The sequence below is a fragment of the Peromyscus eremicus genome, chromosome 3 (assembly GCF_949786415.1).
Source record: "Peromyscus eremicus chromosome 3, PerEre_H2_v1, whole genome shotgun sequence".
Taxonomy (NCBI): domain Eukaryota; kingdom Metazoa; phylum Chordata; class Mammalia; order Rodentia; family Cricetidae; genus Peromyscus; species Peromyscus eremicus.
In genome coordinates, this window is record NC_081418.1 from 98873001 (window position 1) to 98894293 (window position 21293).

The 21293-nt window shown below is 42.3% G+C and overlaps 2 protein-coding genes across 2 annotated transcripts in view; both read right to left on the reverse strand.

Annotated features, from left to right (window-relative positions):
- Nfu1 (NFU1 iron-sulfur cluster scaffold) overlaps window positions 1-2408 on the reverse strand; it is a 65661-nt gene extending 63253 nt beyond the window's left edge. Inside the window, exon 1 of the mRNA XM_059258127.1 lies at window positions 2385-2408. The gene's annotated coding sequence lies outside the window, so the exon portion shown is untranslated. The remainder of the gene's footprint in view (window positions 1-2384) is intronic.
- The window catches only part of Aak1 (AP2 associated kinase 1), a 161277-nt gene that overhangs the window by 30475 nt on the left and 109509 nt on the right, over window positions 1-21293 (reverse strand). The window contains 8 exon segments of the mRNA XM_059258123.1: window positions 5180-5284; window positions 7101-7258; window positions 8352-8581; window positions 12789-13028; window positions 19503-19577; window positions 19579-19784; window positions 19787-19822; window positions 20697-20851. Coding sequence (XP_059114106.1) covers window positions 5180-5284; window positions 7101-7258; window positions 8352-8581; window positions 12789-13028; window positions 19503-19577; window positions 19579-19784; window positions 19787-19822; window positions 20697-20851 — 1205 coding nt within the window.

A 21293-nucleotide genomic window follows, 5' to 3' on the forward strand; every position in this document is an offset into this window, starting at 1 on the left:
TGAATGAAAATGGCCCCATAGGCCCATTAGGAGTGGCATTACTAGGAAGTGTGGCCTTGATGGAATAGGTGTAGCACTGTTGGAGGAAGTATGTCACTGAGGGTGGGCTTTGAGGTTTCAAATGCTCAAGTCAAGCCCAGTGCAGCTCTCTTTTCCTGCTGCCTGACAATCAAGATGTAGAACTCTCAGCTACCTCTCTAATACCATGTCTGCCTGTGTGTTGCCATGCTTCCCACCATGATGATAATGGACTAAACCTCTGAACTGTAAACAAGCCCCAATTGAATGTTTTCCTTCATAAGAATTGCCGTGGTCATGGTGTCTCTTCATAGCAATAGAAACTCTAACTAAGACACTTGGTATTAGAGTATATGCCACTAAAACTTTCCAGGACTCTTCCAGGATGAAAAGAAGTATAGAGAATGAGGCGATAGGCATCTTCAAAACCTTCAGGAATTTTCCAAGCTACCATTATGTCCCTAGCTCTGCAATCCCAATCCAAAGGGCTCCTGTGGCAGCTGTGGAGGGTAGCCACCATCTAGTACCTTCATTCTCGGCCCTGAGCAAAAAACTAGCTTCTGTAGGCCCTGGGTTTTCAAAGCAACTGCGATGCAAAAATCCAATGTATACCAGGGGAAGAATGTCTCTATAACCTTTGCCCTTGTTTCATGCTATGCCAACCACAGCAAAGAAGAAAAGTCCACACCTTTGCAAATCTGCTCAAAATGAATTCATCTGGACATTGCCAGGCACACTGAAAGAGAAGAAAAGAGATCTAATTGACCCCTTTCATTAATCAACTTCCACGGAATCATTCTCCAGGGATTTCTGATACATTTGAGCTGTATTTAGGCCAGGCAAGTAGTGCTATTACTCTGCTATTACTCATACTACCCAACTTGCCATGGTCATGCCTACCTGAGGCAGGGAACTGGAGGGGTCAACTGAGCACTAAAGAACAAAAACTGTCTCTGCACCTTAGCTGTGGTTTGTCCAGTAAGGAAAAGACATGCGCTGAACAGCCCAATCCCTTCCAAATTCTAATTGTTCTTTTTATCCATATATATGTAGTATCTGTGTCTGTGTGGGTACATGCAAATTAGTGGGCATGCCCAAAGAGACCAAAGGAGGGTTGGATCCCCTGGAGCTGAAGTCACAGGCAGTTCTAAGATTGCAGACAAGGGTGATGTGGATCCTCTGGAAGAAAAGCAAGTGGGCTTAGCTACAGAGCCATCTCTTCAGGCCCTCCCTCTCAATCTTGAAGAGCTAATCAAAGATCTTTGACTTCTGGGAGAAAAGAAAAACTAAGCTGATTCTGTCAGTGCAAGGTCAAGACTCGGAAGGCCTAAGAACTGGGGACAAGTGAGGGGAATGATGCAAAACTACTGCCAGATGCTTCTAAGGGAGTTGGATTTACCTGCTTTTCCACAAAAGGAGACCTCACACCACCCACAACTCTGCCCCCTGAAAAAGATATGGGGAAGGGAACAAGAAGCAGCCTTTAGCATCCACCAAGTCCAGATGAGTGCATCCACTCATCATTTCAGAAGTCATGGAAACTAACCAGCTTCACTTTCTAGCTGCTTCCTAAGAATCAGTAATAGGGTACACAGAAAAGATAATGGAACTCCAGTAGTCACTTCCTTCAATGATGAGGAGTCTGGCCCAGAGGGTTCAGTTAATGACAGAACCTGGTAGGGAACCTTAGGTCTCCTGACTTATATTCCATATCGACTTTCATTATATATTATTTTTTATTATATATTACTATATTATAAAGTAATAAAGTACTGACAGCAAAGAGGAACCAAATGGGTCACCACAGCTCTATCATCACACCTGGCCATTATGTACCACTCTTTTTATCATATGCTTACGGCTTCTATTACTATATTAAAATCACATTAGACTAATGTTCTTTCCAATACATAGGCCTCTCCAAATTATCAAACACAAACCAGATGTGGTGGTATATGCCTGTAATCTGGGTACCTGGGAGGTAAAAGAAGGAAGATCAATAGTTAAAGGTCATCCTTGACTACACAGCAAGGTAGAGGCCAGCTTGGCCTCAATGAAAACCTTGTTCCTACTCCCCCCAAAATATACTAACAACAATTTTATTAAACAGGGTGAAAAAAGAACACTGATATGATTCAGAGCACAAGTGGTATAACCTGAAGTGATGTTTATTATCTTTGTAAGAGTTAGTACCCTCCAAAATAAGTTTGTCTATCTTACTAAGAAACTTAACAGCATCCAATTATTAGGACTTGGAATTCAGGTCCTTGTCATCAAGCACTTAAAGCAGAACTCTCCAGAGGCCCTGGAAGTCCTGGGATATAAGACTCAAGCTGCTAACCCTAAAATGAGTCCTATGTACCTACCTGGAGCATCAGGTACTTGAAGAGGAATAAAAGGATCAGATACACTTAGAAGTGGGATGCCAGAGTCCACAGCCTGCCCACCCTTCCTTTTTTCAGCTGGAGTTAGGTGGAGAGGAAAGATAGGGAGAGAAAAATGAGAAAAGCAGAAAATATCAAGTAAATATTGATGCATTTACCATCTATTCATACAAGAGCTCAAATAGCAGAGAAAATCCAAATTTAGACAGAAAGGAGGGGGTGAACAGAAATAACTCAACTAATAGCAAAACACCTAGAAGACACAGCAAGGGGTCCTATAACACACCCTGAGATGCAGTGGGGCCAGAGCAGGACAGGCATTGTTGGAACTTGCCTTTTTTCTTAGTGTCTGCCACCCCACGAATCTCTGCTCAGTGATTCAGTCTGTAGAAATTACTGTCTACTCCACACACACTTTGGCACATAATGTCAATATGTGTTTATCTTCCTGTGTACCTCCTCAACACCCTGCATGCCCTCCAGGTACTTCTTATGAGTCTTACTGCACCACTACAATGTGTAACAGGTGCTGTGCAACACTATGAGATGGATAAGCCCCAGCTTCTGATTCCTACCTGATACTATTGCTATTCATGCTGTATTCAGTAAACTATAGAGTTCCAGAAACCTAAGTATCTTATAGCATATCAGGGCTTAAAACCTTTAAAGCCCTGGAAATTTCTACTACTATTTTTTTTTTTTTTTTTTTTTTTTTTTTTTTGGTAAAGAAAACAAAGACCCAAACTGAGAGACAATCTAGTGGTCTGCCTACAAAGCAAGCGTCAGAACCTGGGTCTCTTGGTTTCTACTTTAGCATTCTTTACATTTCACTACATTTCACTTCAGCAATCAGTTCAGTTGTTAATTAAAATCCCATTTTTATTTTTATAATTTGAAAGCCAGGTATAGTGATATACATTGTACGCGAAGCGTTCTAGAAACTGAGGCAAAAAGATCATGAATTTGAGGCCAGCCTGGTCTATGCACATAGTGAGACTTTGTCAAAAGAAAAGAGGGGAGGAGAGGGGAGGGGAGGAAAGGGGAGAGGAGAGAGGGGGAGGGAGGGAGAAAGGGAGGGAGGGAGGGAGGGAGGGAGGGAGGGAGGGAGGGAGGAAGGAAGGAAGGAAGGAAGGAAGGAAGGAAGGAAGGAAGGAAGGAAAAACCCAACAACAACAAAGAAAACTGAAAACTGTACAGACTCACAGGAAGTTGCTGCAGGCAGAGTATGAGCTCTGCCCCAGCTTCTGCATCAAGCACACTTCTGTAACAGCAGCACAGCATCACCCACAATGTACAACACTAAGACTTGAACTATTTGCTTTTCCCTTGCACCCTGCTAAAGTTTGGATTTGAGATGTCCTCCAAAGCTCCACAAAGGTTACAGTTAACTGTCAACTTGCCATAATCTAAAATCACCTGGGAGATGGGCATCAGAGAATGTCTGTAAAGGAATATCTTCATTGTATAATTGAGGTGGAAAGGCCCTCCCCCACTGGATCTCACGGAGGCATTTCCTCAGCTGAGGTTCCTTCCTCTGATGACTCTATAGCTTGTGTCAAGTTGACATACAAAACCACCCAGTACAGAAAGTGTATCAAGGGTACAGGGGCTTAGGAAGTACCTACCACCATGTGGGTTTTGAGGCTCAAACTCAGGTGGTCAGGCTTGGTGATAAGTGCCTTTATCCACTGAGCCACCTCACTAGCCCATGCTAGTCTTATTAAGTGAAGAAACAAACAAGTTTTAAAATATACAGATGGACATAACAGAGTCACAATCTTAAAACAAAACCTAAAATTGTACAAAAGTATTATCACATGTATTTTGGTGAGGAAAATCTATAAATTTCATTAGATTCACAAAGATGTCTTAACCCTAAAAAACTTAAAAACTGCACATTGTGGTGGTTTGAATGAGAATTGGCCCCTAGAGGCACATATATTTGAATGCTTAGTCTCCAGTTAGTGGAACTGTTTGGGAAGGACTAGAAGGTGTGGCCTTTTTGAAGAAGATGTGTCATTAGTGGTGGACTTTGAAGTTTCAAAAGCCCACATCAGGACCAGTGTTTCTCTGCCAGCTGCTTGCAGATCAGGATGTAAAGCATTCAGCTACTGCTTCAGCAACATGCCTGCTTCCCACTATGATGATCATAGACTAACCCTATAAAACTGTAAGCAAGCCTCCAATTAAATGCCTTCTTTTAATGAGTTGTCTTGGTCATGGTGTCTCTTCACAGAAATAGAACAGTGGCTAAGGATACATCAAGATGAAGTCACTATGCTATGTCTAGGTGATGAGAGCATGGATGATTTGGATTGTTTCTATACAAATCTATAACTTTTATATAATAAGTATGGATAATTTTTACTAATAAGGGGAAAACAAGTCATTGATTTGATTTTTAAAAATGCACATGCACATATTAGTAGAATATCAAGTATAAGACAGTTTCTAATTCTTAGAATCCTTCAAATCATCCCAAAGACCCTAAGCAATGACAAAACCTTGCCAGAGCACTGATCCTTAAATTAGAAATATCTGCATAAGACACATCCTGAACTAGGGAGAGCAACTCCTGTATATTTGCCAGGTCACTCCACCACTTGAGTTCAAAGTGATTTTTAGATGGTCCTTAAATGTTTTTGACTGGACAACTACTGAATGAAGGAAAGGAATGAGTTACGACCAAAAAACTGGGTTCTTTATGTGCTAGAGCTATCTGTGAAGAGGAAACCTGAAGGTAACAACAGTGAGCCTCGGGCATGTGTCACACTCACCAGTTCCAGCAGAAAAGGAGGAAGTGGCAAAAGCATCTCCTTGTGTTGACTGGAAGCCTGGGATCAAACTCTCCGCTGAGCCACCCAGCTTCTCAGGAAGCTTTCCTAGAGGGACAAAATACCACTTGGTTCATCCTTGCAGAATCCTGGGGTGCACAGACACACAGTGAAGTGAAGAACACTATCTGATTGGACTCTTCTCTCCACAGTTATGGCAACATCTTTACCACCGAAAAGTCCTTGTCTGTGCTGATGTTCAAAGACCATGTTCCAAGCTGGAAGCAGTTTGAGAACTAAGAGGGAGTGCAGGGAAGGAAGTGGGGAGATGCTATGAAGACAGGTCTAACAGTAGGGTTGCATGAAAGCTGACAGTGAGACAACAGCAATAGACCCAAAATTAAAAAATCAAAATCAGGGGCTGGAGAGATGGCTCAGAGGTTAAGAGCACTGACTGCTCTTCCAGAGGTCCTGAGTTCAATTCCCAGCAACTACATGGTGGCTCACAATCATCTGTAATAAGATCTGGTGCCCTCTTCTGGCCTGCAGTCATATATACTGTATACATAATAAATAAATAAATAGATAGATAGATAGATAGATAGATAGATAGATAGATAGATAGATAGATAAATGAATAAATGAATAAATAAATAAATCTTTTTAAAAAATCAAAATCAAACAAAAAACCCTCTGGGGCAGGGCTGGAGAGATGAAGTGGTTCATCACTTCAGAGTGCAAACTCTTGTGCTTCCAGAGTACCAAAGTTCAATTCCCAGCACCTCTATCAGGCAGCTCACAACTGCCTGTAATTCAAGCTCCTGGGAGATCTGATATATCTGGCTTCTGTGGGCCTGCACTCACATGCATATAGACACATATGGACACACATACAGATAATTTAAAGATAAAATAAAATCTTAAAAAAAGAACCCAATGGCTCATTAATTAGATACAAACATACTAATTGTCAATAATGCAGGAAGAAATGTCTATTTACAGCACAGAATAAGAAGTGGCAGAGATAACAATGAAAAGGACTTGTCAAAGAAAGTCAAATCCTACTCCCTGTCTTCTATTTAAAAGGCTGAACTAGCCAGGCATGGTGGTCCACAACTTTAATCCCAGCACTCAGAAGGCAGAGGAGCAAGTGGATCTTTGTGAATTTAAGGCCAGCCTGGTCTACAGAGGGAGTTCCAGACCAGCCAGGCTACATAGTGAGATACTGTCTCAAAATGAAATCAAATAAAATGGTAGAAAGTATGTTTTTAAAACACTGCTGAAAAGTGAATCAGTTCCTATCATTCACCGGCTCTGCTCATTCTTTTGCTCTGTGCTGAGTACACGAAGGGTGTTTTTCTCCAACTCAACATTGGAGAGATTTCCCAGGTACCTGTGTGGTATGTATATGTCTGTCTGGGTCTGTGTGGATGTGCCTGTGCCTGGCTATGGCTATTTTGGATAGAACTATGTCTTGTATTTAAAGCATCTCCTTTCTATGGTCAGTCAACAACACATAGACTGTGACCAGGACCCAACATCCTGTGAGGCATGCCCTCAGCTACTCATTCTAGGGCAAGGCCACTGAGGATGAATGGGACATTTACACTTCTCCAAGCAATCATTCAGCTTGATATAACTGTCCCAGTTTAGACGACTAAATCTTTTCAAAGTTTCTCCTCTACACTCACACAGTCCCTGCTGCCTCTCACAGTTGGTCAGCACTTTTGAAAGAAAAAATTAGTGCTCTGGCAAAAATGAAAATGAAAATCAGTATGCAAACCCCCAAACCAATCCTTCTTTCAAGACAGGTCCAGGCTGACCTTTCCCAAGAATGTCCCTCTCCAGCTAAGACACGATACATTCAAGTTTATTCTCAGCCAACTTATAACCAAGAAGGACAGAAAAGACTCAGCCTGCTCACCTTCCCCGAGCTTGGCAAAGTCTTTGTTGAGCAGCTCTTCAGCTGTGAGTTTTGAGAAGTTGTCATCATCAAAAGGATTCCATGTTGAACCTTCAGAAGCACTGGAGACATTCTGCTGCGAGGTCCGTGGAGAGCCTGAGGGAGTGGTGGTTGCAGACCTAGGAAAGTTTCCCCCAAGGGTAAGGGAAAAGCAAATATAAAAACACAGAAGGGACCAAACAACTTTCTCTTCATTATGGTACCAATTCTTTTCTCAATCAAACCATCATTTTCCACAGTGTTTCCATAGAGGACTTCCCATAGACACTGAAAAGTTTAGTCTTTATAAATGCTGTCTCCTTCACTTAAGCTCTCATGAAATCCTGCAGCTTGCCTGTCTCCTGCAAGGCCCTTCAGGTTAGGATCCACAGCAACCTATTCTGAGGCCCATGTATCAGGACTGAATCCCAGGCCTATCTTAGCTGCCTCTGACCTTTCAGGATCTGGTGTGTCCAGTACTAAGCTCTCATCACATGTTCAGAATGTTGTTCAGTGGTAGATTCACTCTATCACACAGAGAAATAGTTACCACCACCTTTGTACATCTAGATCACCTACATTTCCTTGAGTCTCTCTTGACTTAAATATGTTTAACTTTAGAGTGCAGGGTTTCAAGGAAGCTAAGAGTCTAAAATTACACTGACTTAACAATGGTCACCAAGACTGACTTTATGCAAAGCACAGACCCAGCTTACCAGGTTCATGAAAGTTAGCTAAGTCTCTGTCTTTGGAACTCACAAACCAGGGTGGCCAGATACACAAATAATTCATGATAAAATACTTTAAAAAAAAAAAAGTCCCTAGACAAAATACTGCATGAGAGGAACGAATAAAGCCTGACAGGGAGCTAAAGAGTCAAAGCACATCCTCTAAGGGAGGGGGAGCAGCAGCTCCAAAGACCATCAGGTCACCTGTGTAGAGAGTACTTGCTAAGGTAGCCACCCTCCAAATATCGGGGGTCCAATGAGGAATTGTCAGTACAGGAAGACTTGGTCAAAGGGTTTAGAAAACACTCTACAGAGCAGAGAACAGATGGAAGAAAGGAAACTGAAAAGACAGAACTGTACAGTGCATGGTGGGCAAGTTCGTAATCTTACTAAATACAGACATGCACTGGCACAAGTATACTACCATACCTCCACAAGCTTATGCAAAGAATCATACAATAGTAACCCAGAGCAGACCCTGCCCACCTGGGAAGAACAAACATACTTAGATTTATTGAGACTGGCCTCAGCTGCAGCTGCCTGGAGCAGCTGGGTTGATTTGCTGGCAGGAACCCCAAAGACTGCACTGTGGGTTACATCACTGAGAATCCGCCTGTGCCCAGCACGTTGGGTTTTGGGGGATGATGGAGGAGTGAGAGATCCAACTTTCTGACCCTGGGTGGTTGGAGGTGGAGTTGTCTGAACCTTTGGCTGTTGTCTTGGTGGAGCTTGAATCTGCTAAGGAGAGAGAAATGCAAAGCTTCATTATGAACAAACAAAAAAGAAAAAGAGAATAAGAAAACAGAAAAAAAAACAAATCAATAACCAAGTACTTAACACCTCATTTGCTCATAAAAGATTTGAATGGCCAAGGTTATCAACAGCACCAGAAAGAAAATCAAGGCACCAACCATCTGCGCTGCATCGGAGACTGACGTCACCTAGGAAGTGTCTGGTTCTTACGCACATTCAGTTTCCATTAGCTTCAATATACAAGTCAACCAGATGTAATAGAACTACCAGCCTAAGACTACAGAAGCTATTCCCAACTCTAAAGACCTAGAAGGTATCTTAAAGGGCCCCCTTCTACTTCTGAGGACAAACAGCACCTCATCAGGAATGCTTCCATGGGGCAGGCAATAGATTCTACCTTCTATTACAGCTGGAAGAAAAGATATACTCCAGCCAAGATGCTCTGGAGCATGACAGCTTCTGCTGAGAGTAGTGCACTCCCTCCTACCCTAAGAAGATGAATCAGACAATCCCAGTGTGACTGAAACATGGGAGCTCTTGCTTATGTTGTTAAAGGCCTTCTTTTTACTGATGGGATGAATCCACAAGAACCTAATTTTTCTGTTTCAACCCGACAGCAAAAGTGCAACACTGGTTTAGTAGGATTTACTTGCTCCAATTTTCCTTGAGAAATGGCACTGAAGATCAACGGAAAATACAGTGAGACAGAGGAAAAACCTTAATGATAACTGGACTAATAGAAGGACTCTTGAGAAGAGGTCCACAGAACAATAAACAAGTAGGAATGTAGCTGTGGCCATGTAAGTGGTCCTTAGCACAAACTACCTGTATCAAGCAAAATAATTTTAAAAGCATTCAGAAAGCCACCTAAGCCCTTTCCTTAGTTCTGCCAATCTGGAAATAAAAAGCCTGGATACTGAGTGCCTCAGGGACTTAACTATCCCTTCCCTCCAGTCCCTCCACTCAAGTGAGAGCTGCCTCTCCACACTGAAGTTCAGTGCCTGTTGTGTCTCTGAAGACAGACATCAAGAATTTACGAAACCATGACATAAATCTCAATGGCTTAGGATGCTTACAGCAGGGGAGAGTGTCCTTATGTTGTCCTTAGGAGTTGGGATGTTTTTTGAGGCACACTATCTGCCTGTGTCTGCATGCCAACCACCCCATCAACAAGATGAATGACAACACAACTATACAGTTCTACTGTCAACCAAACTAAGCCAGGAAGGGTGACAGCCGACCACGGAGCAGAGAGCTCTGTAAAGGTCAGAGCACTGACACTGCATCTTCCTTTGGGGGCCCAGAGCTCCATCAGAAAGGCCTTCTGAACGCCAGTATCCACAGTCAGCTGTGGACTGGCTTATCTCACCAGAAAGGGTACTTCACAGTTACAATGGACTCTGTGAAGAAGCATCCACACTATTGCGAGAGCACTGTCTCTTTTCTTACCTATCCTACAAATGCAGCACACATAACAGATGCTCCAGGGGGAGGATTCCTCCTCTGACAGGTGAGCAATGGACCACTGAGCCACATCCCCAAGACAGCAAGAGTTGATCATCTCTAATCTGAAAACCTAAAATCCTTAAGGCTCCAAAAACTGACACTTTTAAGCATTGACATGACGCCACATATGGAAAATTCTATATCTGACTTCATGTAGCAGGTCACAGCCAAAAGGCACAATACCATTTACAATTATTTCACTGTACAAGTGCCTATAAAATAATTTAATTCTGTGTGTTGATTTGGATTTCACCCCCAAGATATCTCCTTATGGTTACAAGTATGCCAAACTCTCAGGTACTTTTTGGTCCTAAGCATTTTGGACAAGGAACATTCAATCCATAATATACAGTATCTCCATCCACCAGATGCTCTGATAGCAACCCCACAGGGCAGGTTTTTATGGACAGTGGAAATCAAAACAAGTAGAAACAGACCTTACAGAACAAATCCCAGAACCTTGACTTCAGAGAGAGAAGAGGATCTTTAATCCACTTGGCCATAGAACCTGACTACAGCTGGGGCTCTTCTGCATCACAATATCTCCTCTTCCAAAGACAGGATTAGAAAGGGGCAGAAGATTCGAGAAACATGGTGAGTGAAGTATACCTTTAGCCTGTGCTTGGGAGGTGGAGACAGGTAAATCTCTGTGAATTCAGGGCCAAACTGATCTACACAGCAAGTTCCAAGCCAGCCTAGACTACACAGTGAGACCCAGTCTCAAAATAAATACTCAAAATAAATATATTAAATTAAAAATTTTTTAAAGGGGCAGGAGGGAGGGGTACACCATAGAAAGTAAAAGGGTGGAGTCTGATATCTATTTTGTCAGAGTCTTCTTTTTTTAAAAGTACTTTAAGTGTGTGTGTGTGTGTGTGTGTGTGTATGTGTGTGTGTGTGAGAGAGAGAGAGTTCAGGTGCCTGAGAAATTGGGATACTTTTGGAGCTTCAGTTTCATATAGCTGTGAGTTGCCCAACAGGGATGCTGGGAAATGAAGTTGAGTCTTCTGCAGGAGCAGCCAGCTATGTCAACACTCCCTTGTGGGTATTTTTCATATGCCTGTACAGACTTCATTTGGCTTCCACCTTGTGTCCCTATACCCACCACCCAGGGCACAGAGCTCGGAGCTGGTTCATCCAGGACACATGAGAAGGCTGAGGGTCCACTCCCAAGACAGTAGATACTTTCTTTATCTGGGAAAAGCAGAGAAGACCCTCTTAAGAAGTATCTTCAGCTGGGCGGTAGGTTAACTTAAAATGTAAGAGCTAATTAGTAATAATCGTGAGCTACTGGCCAAACATTTGTAATTAATATTAAGCCTCTGAATGATTATTTGAGAGATGCTGTAGGACAGAAAAACTACACCTACAAAAGGGAGTGGAACTATTAGGAGGTGTGGCCTTGTTGGAGGAAATGTGTCACTGTGGGGGCGGGCTTTGAGGTTTCTTTTGCTCAAGCTTCCCTCAGTGTGACTATCAGTTGACTTCCTGCTGCCTTCTGCCTACACAGTGTCATGCTCCCTGCCAGGATAATGGACTGAACCTTTGTAAGCAAGCCACCCCAAATAAATGTTTCTTTTACAAGAGTTGCTGTGGTCATGGTGTCTCTTCACAGCAATAGAAATCCTAACAAAGACAACAGATTACTTACAAAAAAACAGGCAAGAGTGTCTGAGGTTTGCTGAAACTAGAGGCCAGTCAGAGTAGTGGTCCGCTGCCACATCCAGTCAGTATCTAAAAATAGACTCAATCTCTAAACTGACCAAATGGTTCCAGTTTCAGGATGCTCTGAAGAATAAGGGTTATGTCGAGGTAAATGACCCCAGGCAAGCAGTCTTTGAACATCACTGAATGGCAAACTCAAACAATGTACTTCGCAGGTCACTTAGGATGAAGAACAAACAAAATGGTATCAGAATTTAGGGTAAAGGTGGGGCCACCTGTGGTGGTTTCAATAAGAATGGCCCCCAGTGGTTTCATACATTTGAGTGCCTGGTCATCAGGGAGTGGCACTACTTGAGAGAAACTAGGAGGTATGAACTTGTTAGAGTAGGTACAGCCTTGTTGGAGGAAGTATGTTACTGTGGGTGGGCTTTGAGGTTTCAAAAGCCCAAGCCAGGCTCAGTGGCTGTCTCTTCTTGATGCCTGCAGATACAGATGTAGAACTCCCAGCTATTTTTCCAGTACCATGTCTGCCTGCATGCAACCATGCTGTCCACCATGGTGAGAATGGACTAAACCTCTGGAACCGCAAGCAAGCCCCAATTAAATGCTTTCTTTTATAAGAATTGACGTGGTCATAGCATCTCTTCACAACAATAGAACACTGACTAAGACACTACCTGAACCTGCTGAAACAGGGATGGGCACAACAAACCAAAGTGGCCCTGAAAAAGGAACAGGGACCAGCTCGGCTCCCAAGTCCCTGGCTATTCAGCAGTAGCACTGACCAAGACAAAGAACCACTTTTTCCACCAGCATAACTTGAGTATGAAAAATAAGAAGGTTCTTTATAAATAGTCTAGAAATATTCTTTCAATCTCTACTTTCTACAGAACACCTTACACTTGGATCTGTCAAGAAAAAATGAAGTATTTTAACAACTAGGGTAGGAGAGCATCCTTACCCTAACTCAGAGCCCCTAGAGCTGTAACTATCTCTTCCCTTCCCTTCCCCAGCTTACCGCAGGCTCCTGGGCAGCGGCTGGCTGTGGGGCTGTGGCCGGCTGTGCCTGAGGCTGTGGTACTACCACAGCAGTCTTCTGCTGCAGGGCAGTCTGCTGAGTCAGCTGCTGCTGCTGCTGCTGCTGCTGTTGCTGCTGCTGGTAGAAGTTCTGTATCAGCTGTTGCTGAGAGCCTCCCTGGGATACCACAGGGAACTGAGCAGTGACTGGTTGCTGGGCTGCTGGATGTGCTGCCTGAAACTGCACAGGAGAGTAGCAAGAAATGAGGAGGTGAGTACAAGTCTATGACAGAGCCACATTCACAAAAGACTACAGTCTCAATAACTATAAAGACAATGTTGAAGCCAAAGGGAGGGCTCAGCAAAAACCTGGTAGCTGGGCCAAGTAGTTTAGGACAGGACTCAGGGCATTAGAATCACACCAGCAGCATTTGCACTGCCAGACCCTACCCATTGCACCAGACTGCTTCCCAAGTACAGTCACAGGGAAGCTCCCAGATTTAACTCAAGTGACTCTAAGGCCTGGAGTGAACAGAAGCAAGTGAGGGATCTCCAGTGCAAAAGAAATCCTTCTTATAAAGAATTTTGAAGCAGCCAAGAACCAAATTCATCCCTGCATGAACAGAATGCCTCAGTGATATTGCTGAAAGAGCAACTGAAATGTTAAGCAGTGACTAACACCTATCCAAACCTTGCCAAAGTTATTCCCAACAGAGCTCCCTTTATGAAATTCTGCAATCTCAAATATCCTATCACTAATGATCCTCCTCCTCTATGCGCTTTATGTGGAGTCTCACTACATTGCCAAGGCTTGTTTCAAAAATGTGTGGGTTCCAGCCACCTTGCTAACTAAGCTTCCCAAGTAGATCGAGCTAAAAATGCACCCTACACCCATCTTCCTGGCACCTCTTTCATGTCTCTCTAATCTGCACTGCTTCAAACTTCAAATGCTAGGTACACTAACAAAGCTCAAAATAAGAGTCTGCTAATACAAAAGTGAAGTCTTGGAAAATCCTCAAAACCGTTACTGAGTTAATTGGGATAGTCCTGGATACCATGTGTCTACTAGTGTAAAATGTCAGCAAAAATAACACATAAGAGTATAACTGCCTGTTTACAGCAATAACCAAGACCCACCCACTGGGGAATCAAAGGGCTATAGTCTGTCCTTAAGGGTAGTAAGGGGACACTCTAAAGAAGAAGATAGCAATAAGGAGTATATATTTGCAAGAATGAGAGGACAGAATTTTGTAGATCTAACTTTAAAACTACTTATTTTTACACATTCATAAAACAAAACTGATGTAGCTGGAAGTTTTTCTGTGTCCCACTGAGTCCACAGCTGCTCAGACCCAAGGAAACACACAGAGGCTTATATTAATTACAAACTGTATGGCCTATTGGCTCAGGCTTCTCGCTAGCTAGATCTTACATCTTAAATTAACCCATTTCTATAAATCTATCCTTTGCCACGTACCTCGTGGCTTACCGGTATCTTTACATCTTGCTTCTCCTGGTGGCAGCTTGTAGTGTCTCCTGTTCTGCCTTTCAAATCTCTCCTCTCTAGTTAGAATGTCCCACCTAACTCTATTCTGCTTCACCATTGGCCAAACAACAGCTTTATTTATCAACCAATCAGAGCAATATGTTTTCACAGCATACAAAAAGACATTCCCCATCATTTCCCCTTTTCTTTCTAAACAAAAGGAAGGTTTTAACTTTAACCTAGTAAAATTATATATAACAAAACAATTATCAAGCAACTTCAGTTACAAATGGTGCCAAGACGTGGGGTGAGAGTTTACACCTGAAACCTGAGAAAGCTTTAAAAAAGGGTTCTAAAATGGAGGCAAGAGCAGCTTCCTAGTTGTCTCTCTCAGGTCAGCTGTAGCCTGCGGGCTTGATGAGGCCTTGACCTGCAGCATGGCGGCAATGAGGTGTCTCCAAGCCACACATTACACTGCGTCGTCGATTTAGCCTTTGCTAATACAGACAAAAAAAAAAGAAAAAGAAAGAAAGGAAGGAAGGAAGGAAGGAAGGAAGGAAGGAAGGAAGGGAAGGAGGAGGAGGGGAGAGGGGGGGAAAGGGTGAAGGGGGAAGGGGAGGGGGAAGGAAAGGGGAGGGGAGGGGAGGGGAGGAGAGAGGAGAGAGGAGGAGGAGGAGAGAGGAGGAGAGGAGGAAAGGAGAGGGGAGGGTAGAAGAGGAGAGGAGAGGGGAGGGTAGAAGAGGAGAGAAGAGAGGGAGGAGAGGAGAGGGGAGGGGAGGAGAGGGGAGGGGAGGAGAGGAAAGGGGAGGGGAGAGGAGGAAAGGAGAGGAGAGGAAAAGAGAGGAAAGGAAAGGAAAAGAGAGGAGAGGAAAGGAAAGGAAAGGAAAGGAAAGGAAAGGAAAGGAAAGGAAAGGAAAGGAAAGGAAAGGAAAGGAAAGGAAAAGGAAAGGAAAGGAAAGGAAAGGAAAGGAAAGGAAAGGAAAGGAAAGGAAAGGAAAGGAAAGGAAAGAAAAGGAAAAGGAAAAGGAAAAGGAAAAGGAAAGGAAAGGAAAGGAAAGGAAAGGAAAAAGGAAAGGAAAGGAAAAAGGAAAGGAAAGGAAAGAAAAAAGGAAAGGAAAGGAAAGGAAAGGAAAGGAAAGGAAAGGAAAGGAAAGGAAAGGAAGAGAGGGAGGGGAGGGGAGAGGGAGAGGAGGGGAGGGGGAGGGGGAGGGGAGGAGGAGGGGAGGGGGAAGGGAAGGGAAGGGAAGGGAAGGGAAGGGAAGGGAAGGGAAGGGAAGGGAAGGGAAGGGAAGGGAAGGGAAGGAAGGGAAGGGAAGGGAAGGGAAGGGAAGGTTAGGTTTATGGGCTACACACTGCTGGATGGAAGCATAGACCCACTGCCTCCCAGAGTCAGCAGACAGCCTGGTTCCCAGAGTTGGTGGTAAATGTAGTTCCACCATGTTGGGAAGCTGCCATTTCATACCTAGTAATGCTGCAGTTTGAAGCAATAGATTCACAATAAGGCATATTCAGATGGAACAAGACTTTAAATGGTTTACAGTGTGTGTAAAAATGCACGTAGGCTTGGAAGAGAGAAAAGAATGAATATAGACAGTTATACAAAGAAATAGTTTTAAAAAGATGAAACTCACACAGAGAGTCTGGATTATATTATCTTTGGGATTTTTAACTGCAGAAAGACATTTGATTGTAAAGGTTGCATAGGTAAACCAATATGTGTATTTTAAAGGTATCTTGACTTCAAAATTTGGATCTAAGGATATGTTGCTTTGGAAAGGAGGTTCTGCTTTTACTTCCACAGGAAGCAAGAGGCTATGGATTTGTTCCAGATTAAGATACATCAGGTTTGATCAGCCAAGACCTCCTGAGGTCTCCAGATGATCCAACACCCAGAACAGTTTCAAGGCAACTGGCTCAGACAATGCAGCCTCACAGACTATTCTAGTCAGAACTTGACCATAATTCTTAATTTTCTCAGGATCCCCATAAAAGTACAGTGCCCTTTATCAGCAGAAAGTTGCCGAGAAAACTACACCCACATTCCCAAAAAATGGATTATAGATGTTTGTCTTTGTTTAGGTAGTTGGTTAAAAATTGTTATTGGTCATAGTCAATATCTTTCTAAAGAAAAAAAAAGGGGGATAGGATATAGATATGATAGGATGAAAGGGCAGATTATTGAATCTACTTTTAAAGAGCAACAACTTGTGTAAAATGTTTTAAAATTGCTACATATTTTAGTTTATCGATACAAATTTAAAGTTAATTTTGTTATACTGTATGCATATTTCTACTCTTGTTTAAGGTACTATGTTTATGTAACTCATTTAAATTGTAATGGATAACTAAGAAATACAGATTAATAATTAGTCATCTATGATAATCGAACTTATAGTCATGTTAGTTAAGTTTTCTAGGTATACATAGATATATTTCAATTTGGTAGATAATCTTCAAACACTTCAAAGACCTACAGAATATGGCATTTAAAAATGTTTTAAAAACTTAGACTTTTTGGACAATGAGACATGTCTGTTCCTGGCAGCACTGATTTACTTCAAAGAGAAAGATGGGCATTGAAGACACTCCATATGGAGTTTATCTTCTTGGCAAAAATAGCCATTTGGACAAGAGACTGTTCTTGCCTGGACTGCTTGACAAAATGTTGTATTGACTGGACATGCAGGACGCATAAGAAGGTGACCACTGAACTTTGCAAGACGAGATGGCCCTTCAGGTTCCTGCTTCACAGAAGAAACTGCCAGACATTCTACAGGACACAGGAAGAAGTAACTGAGAGACTCTAGGCCTATAGGCTGAAGAAGGATGCCCTAATGTTGCAGAGGAACTTTGATTGACTGTCCAGGCAGACAGCTGTCTCTATCATTCTAGATTTTTGGAAGTTGCTTACAATGCATTTCCTGTTTACTTAGATAATATTGTATCCTTCTGAGGTCTTTGATGTAGTTGAAGACTAGATTATTATAGTTATAATTTTTCTTGGTTATAATAAAAGATTAAGTTAGATATGAAACCTTAGACTCACAAATATAGGAGAAATAGAATATTTTCTTTGAATTTGCTAAATATAAAGACTAGATATTGTAACTGTTATTTTTGCTTGATAATTGTTCTATTATATGTAATTTTACTATGTTAAAGCTGAAAACCTTCCTTTTTGATTAGACAGAAAAGGGAAAATGCTGTGGGATAACGCTTTTGTACACTGGTTTAATAAAATGCTGATTGGCCAGTAGCCAGGCAGGAAGTATAGGCAGGGCGAGGAGATTAAAGGAATTCTGGGAAGAGTCAGGAGATGCCAGCCGGCCATCCAGGGAGTAGCATGTAATGGCACACAGGTAAAGCCACAGAGCACGTGGTAACATATAGATTAACAGAAAGGGGCTGAGTTTAAATGTAAGAGCTAGTCAGTGGTAGGCCTGAGCTAATGGCCAAGCAGTTTTAATTAACACAAGCTTCTGAGTGATTATTTTATAAGCAGCTATGGGATCTGTGGGGCTGAGTAGGACTGGAGAAAACTTCAGCCACAAACTGACCCAAAATGTGGAAAGCAAAATCAAAATGAATTCAATAGTCTGTGTATCCAATTGGTAGCTACTCCACAGAAAACAATGTGCTTCATATTCTAAGGTTGCCAGGCATAGTGGTGCATGCTTGCAGTCCTTGGACTCAGAAAGCTGAGGTAGGAGGACCACTAAGAGTTCAGTGTGAGACTTTGTCTCACAACCAATAAGCAACAAAAAGATCTTCAGATGGTAAAAAACACAAAAGCCAAGAAGTTAAACAAAAATCTTATAATTAGGAGTCTGAATTAGATGTATATATCTGAACTCATAATGTATGTTTTCTAATAAAATAAACACATTTCTAAGTATCTACTAAAAAGTTCTAGAAACAAATACCAAATGACCCAATAGCAAGTAGTCATTTCTAAAGCCAACTATGGTTTCTAATTATCATTCCCATTAAAAAACAATCTGATCTTGAGAGAAATGGATGACCTCTAAGTTAAGAGCAGAATAATCCTGGGATAGTCAATACTCTGGCAAAAAAAAAAAAAAAAAAAAAAAAAAAATCACTGACCACTGCAGTCACATCCAAAGGATCTAGAAGCCAATTTAAAAGGACTTGGACAATCTGAGCATGTTTAAAAATGGTGACATATACAAATCCATGAACTTACAATGATACAAAGCAAAACACTTACTGTAGCCACATCTGCCAACTGATCCCTACCCCTGCAACCCAACGGCAGATAGAGAGAACAGACTCCTGAAAGCTGTCCTTTGACCTTCAATGCACACCATAGTGCACAAGTTAACACACCTATACAGACACATCCTAAATGAAACATGTCTAATAGATTTTTAAAAATTAACAGTTTACATAGTAGATGGTGGAATATACCAAAAGCCACCAAAGGGTAAACAAGACAAGTTCAGAAGATGCAAAGCTTCAAATAATCCAGTTTCTTCAAAAAATACATGGCAAAAGAGACAAAAGAGGATGTAAAAGACATAGAGACCTCTTCCTGTGGCTGGACAGCTGGCTCAGAGGTTAAGAACACTTGCTGGAGTTAAGATTCCAGCACCCATATAACAAGGCAGGTGTCCCACAAATGCTGGTGACTCTAACTCTTAAGGGGTTCATTGCTCCCTCTTGCCTCTGAGTGTTCACAAGTGTATGCATTCAAATATATACATGTGCATACACTCATACACATACACACATACACATTTTTAAAAAAGAAAGCGATCATAAAACAAAGGTGTTCAAGTTAAAAAAATACTATAATGAAAAAATACATAAAAATAATGGGAAATAATATATTCCAACTAAATAGGATACATGGACCTTGTTTGGATCCTGATCTAACCAAGAAAACTTAAATATCTGAAACAGCTTGACACTATTGGATACTGTGTGCTGATAAGACATCACTGTTATTTTTCCCACTGTATTACCTTAGAAAGTAGCTCCTTCACTGAGGGTGCTAAGTTGAGGTAACCTCCCCAAAGCTTGAGGACAACAATGAAAGGCCTGAGAGTTATTAATCTGCACCTTGATGTTTCAGTTTCTACATCTGTGAGAAGTGATGGTGCACTGGCCAGTGGCTCTGGGCCATCCTAGCACTTTCCAAGAACGATGCTGTACCCTAGCAGGCAACAATTCCACTATGCAAAGCAAGGGTCATATAGACATCCTCACCTGCTGCGTCTGAGCTTGCTGCTGCTGCTGTTGCTGCTGCTGCTGCTGCTGGTAAAAGGTGCCTGTTGGCTGTTGTGGCTGTCTGCTGCTGTGGCTGCTGCTGCTGCTGTGGCTGCTGCTGCTTGAGGAGGAGCTGGTGCTGGTGCTGGGGAGTGGCCTGGGCCTGGGTGGGCAGACCTTGGGTCTGGTTAGAAGGTGTCTGCTGTGGGGTGGGTGGAGCTTGTGGCTGCTTGGGCTGAGATTGTTGAAGAGGTTGATTGGGTGTAGGTTGAGCTTTAGGTTGGGAACACTGGCTAGAAGGCCAGGCTGATTGCTGGGTCCTGCAATGAAAATAAACTCCATGTAAGAGTTCAAAACTCTACCAGACAAAAATGACTTTCTGATTTGCCACCTGAGAAATGCTAGAAGCAGGCAGACTATCCCAAGCTTTGCCTGCTCCTCACCATTTTGCCATTTGTGATGTTCTATTGGAATAAATTTCCATTTCTTACCAATGTGCTTCCAATATTTCAAACTCAGATGGAATTGTAAGATTCAATACTTGCCTCCTTCAGAGGGGTTTCCCTTATCTATCATCCCATCTAGCCAACTAGTCCTGTAGTCAGCACCCTTAGTCACCCTTCTATACACACACAGCTAACTATTGCCACTAACCATGATCTTTGTTCCAGCTTGCATACCCACAGCAAAAGCATTCTTTGATATTTTATGAATAGCTTTCACAACTAGCATCTGAATGCCTGGCTGTATATAAAATCTATCAAAAGTTGTTCCTGGTAAAGGATGTGATAGTTGTGGTCTATGACTTGTTATTCTGGATCAATCCCCATTTGAAACAAAGCTCATTCCTCTCATATAACAAAATACTATGACAGAGGATGATACATTAATAAATGAAGCATTAATGAAATGCTATTCTTATATAGTTATCCAAAAGAAGTAAGTTTTGTTTCTTTAAAGAAAGGAGAAATATATAAAATACATAGGATGGGTGGATGGCCTAAAGGTCCAATAAGAAAATAAATGCAGACAGCAGGCTTCGGAGGTCTTGGCGGTCAACCTGAGTCCAGAAGGAGGTCCTCCTTTGGCAGCCACTTGCCATACACATTCACTGGCAATCAGCCCATTATTCTTTAGGCCTGTGCCTTTTAACACTATAGTCAAGAAGCACTGCAACAAGCTGCAGTTACTGACCTGCAGCCTGAGGTAGGGGCTGAACGGTGGCTCTCTTACGAGGAGTCAGGGCTGGCTGAATGGGAAGGATTCCTGGGTTTGGCTGAGTCTGCCCAGCCTTAGGCCTCTGGCGGGGTGCGATTGAAGTCTCTGTGGTGGGAATGGGATCTGTCAGTCTAGAAAAGGAAAAACAACATTGCTATTAAAATGGGGGAAAACAGAGAGCACAGGCAGAACACATGATGTTTTTTTACCCTCAACATTCCTTCAAAGCATTCAGATTTGCTTAATCAACACTTGCCCAAATGCCAACTCACCTATAAAGGCAAACACATCAAAATAACATCTTATCTCTCATTAGCAACCCTTAAAGCCAGGAAAACACAGAATGATACATTTCAAACCCCGAAAAAATACAACTCCCAACCAAAATTACCATACTCAGCAAAGCAATCTTTAAAAACCAATGGAGATTCAAGGACATGAGGGGAGGTGTGTATGTGCCATGATGCACATGTGGAGGTCAGAAGACAACAACTTCGAGTATTGTTCTCCCTTCTACCTAGTTTGACACACAGTCCTTCCTTATACAGCACTGACTACATCAGGCTAGCTGGT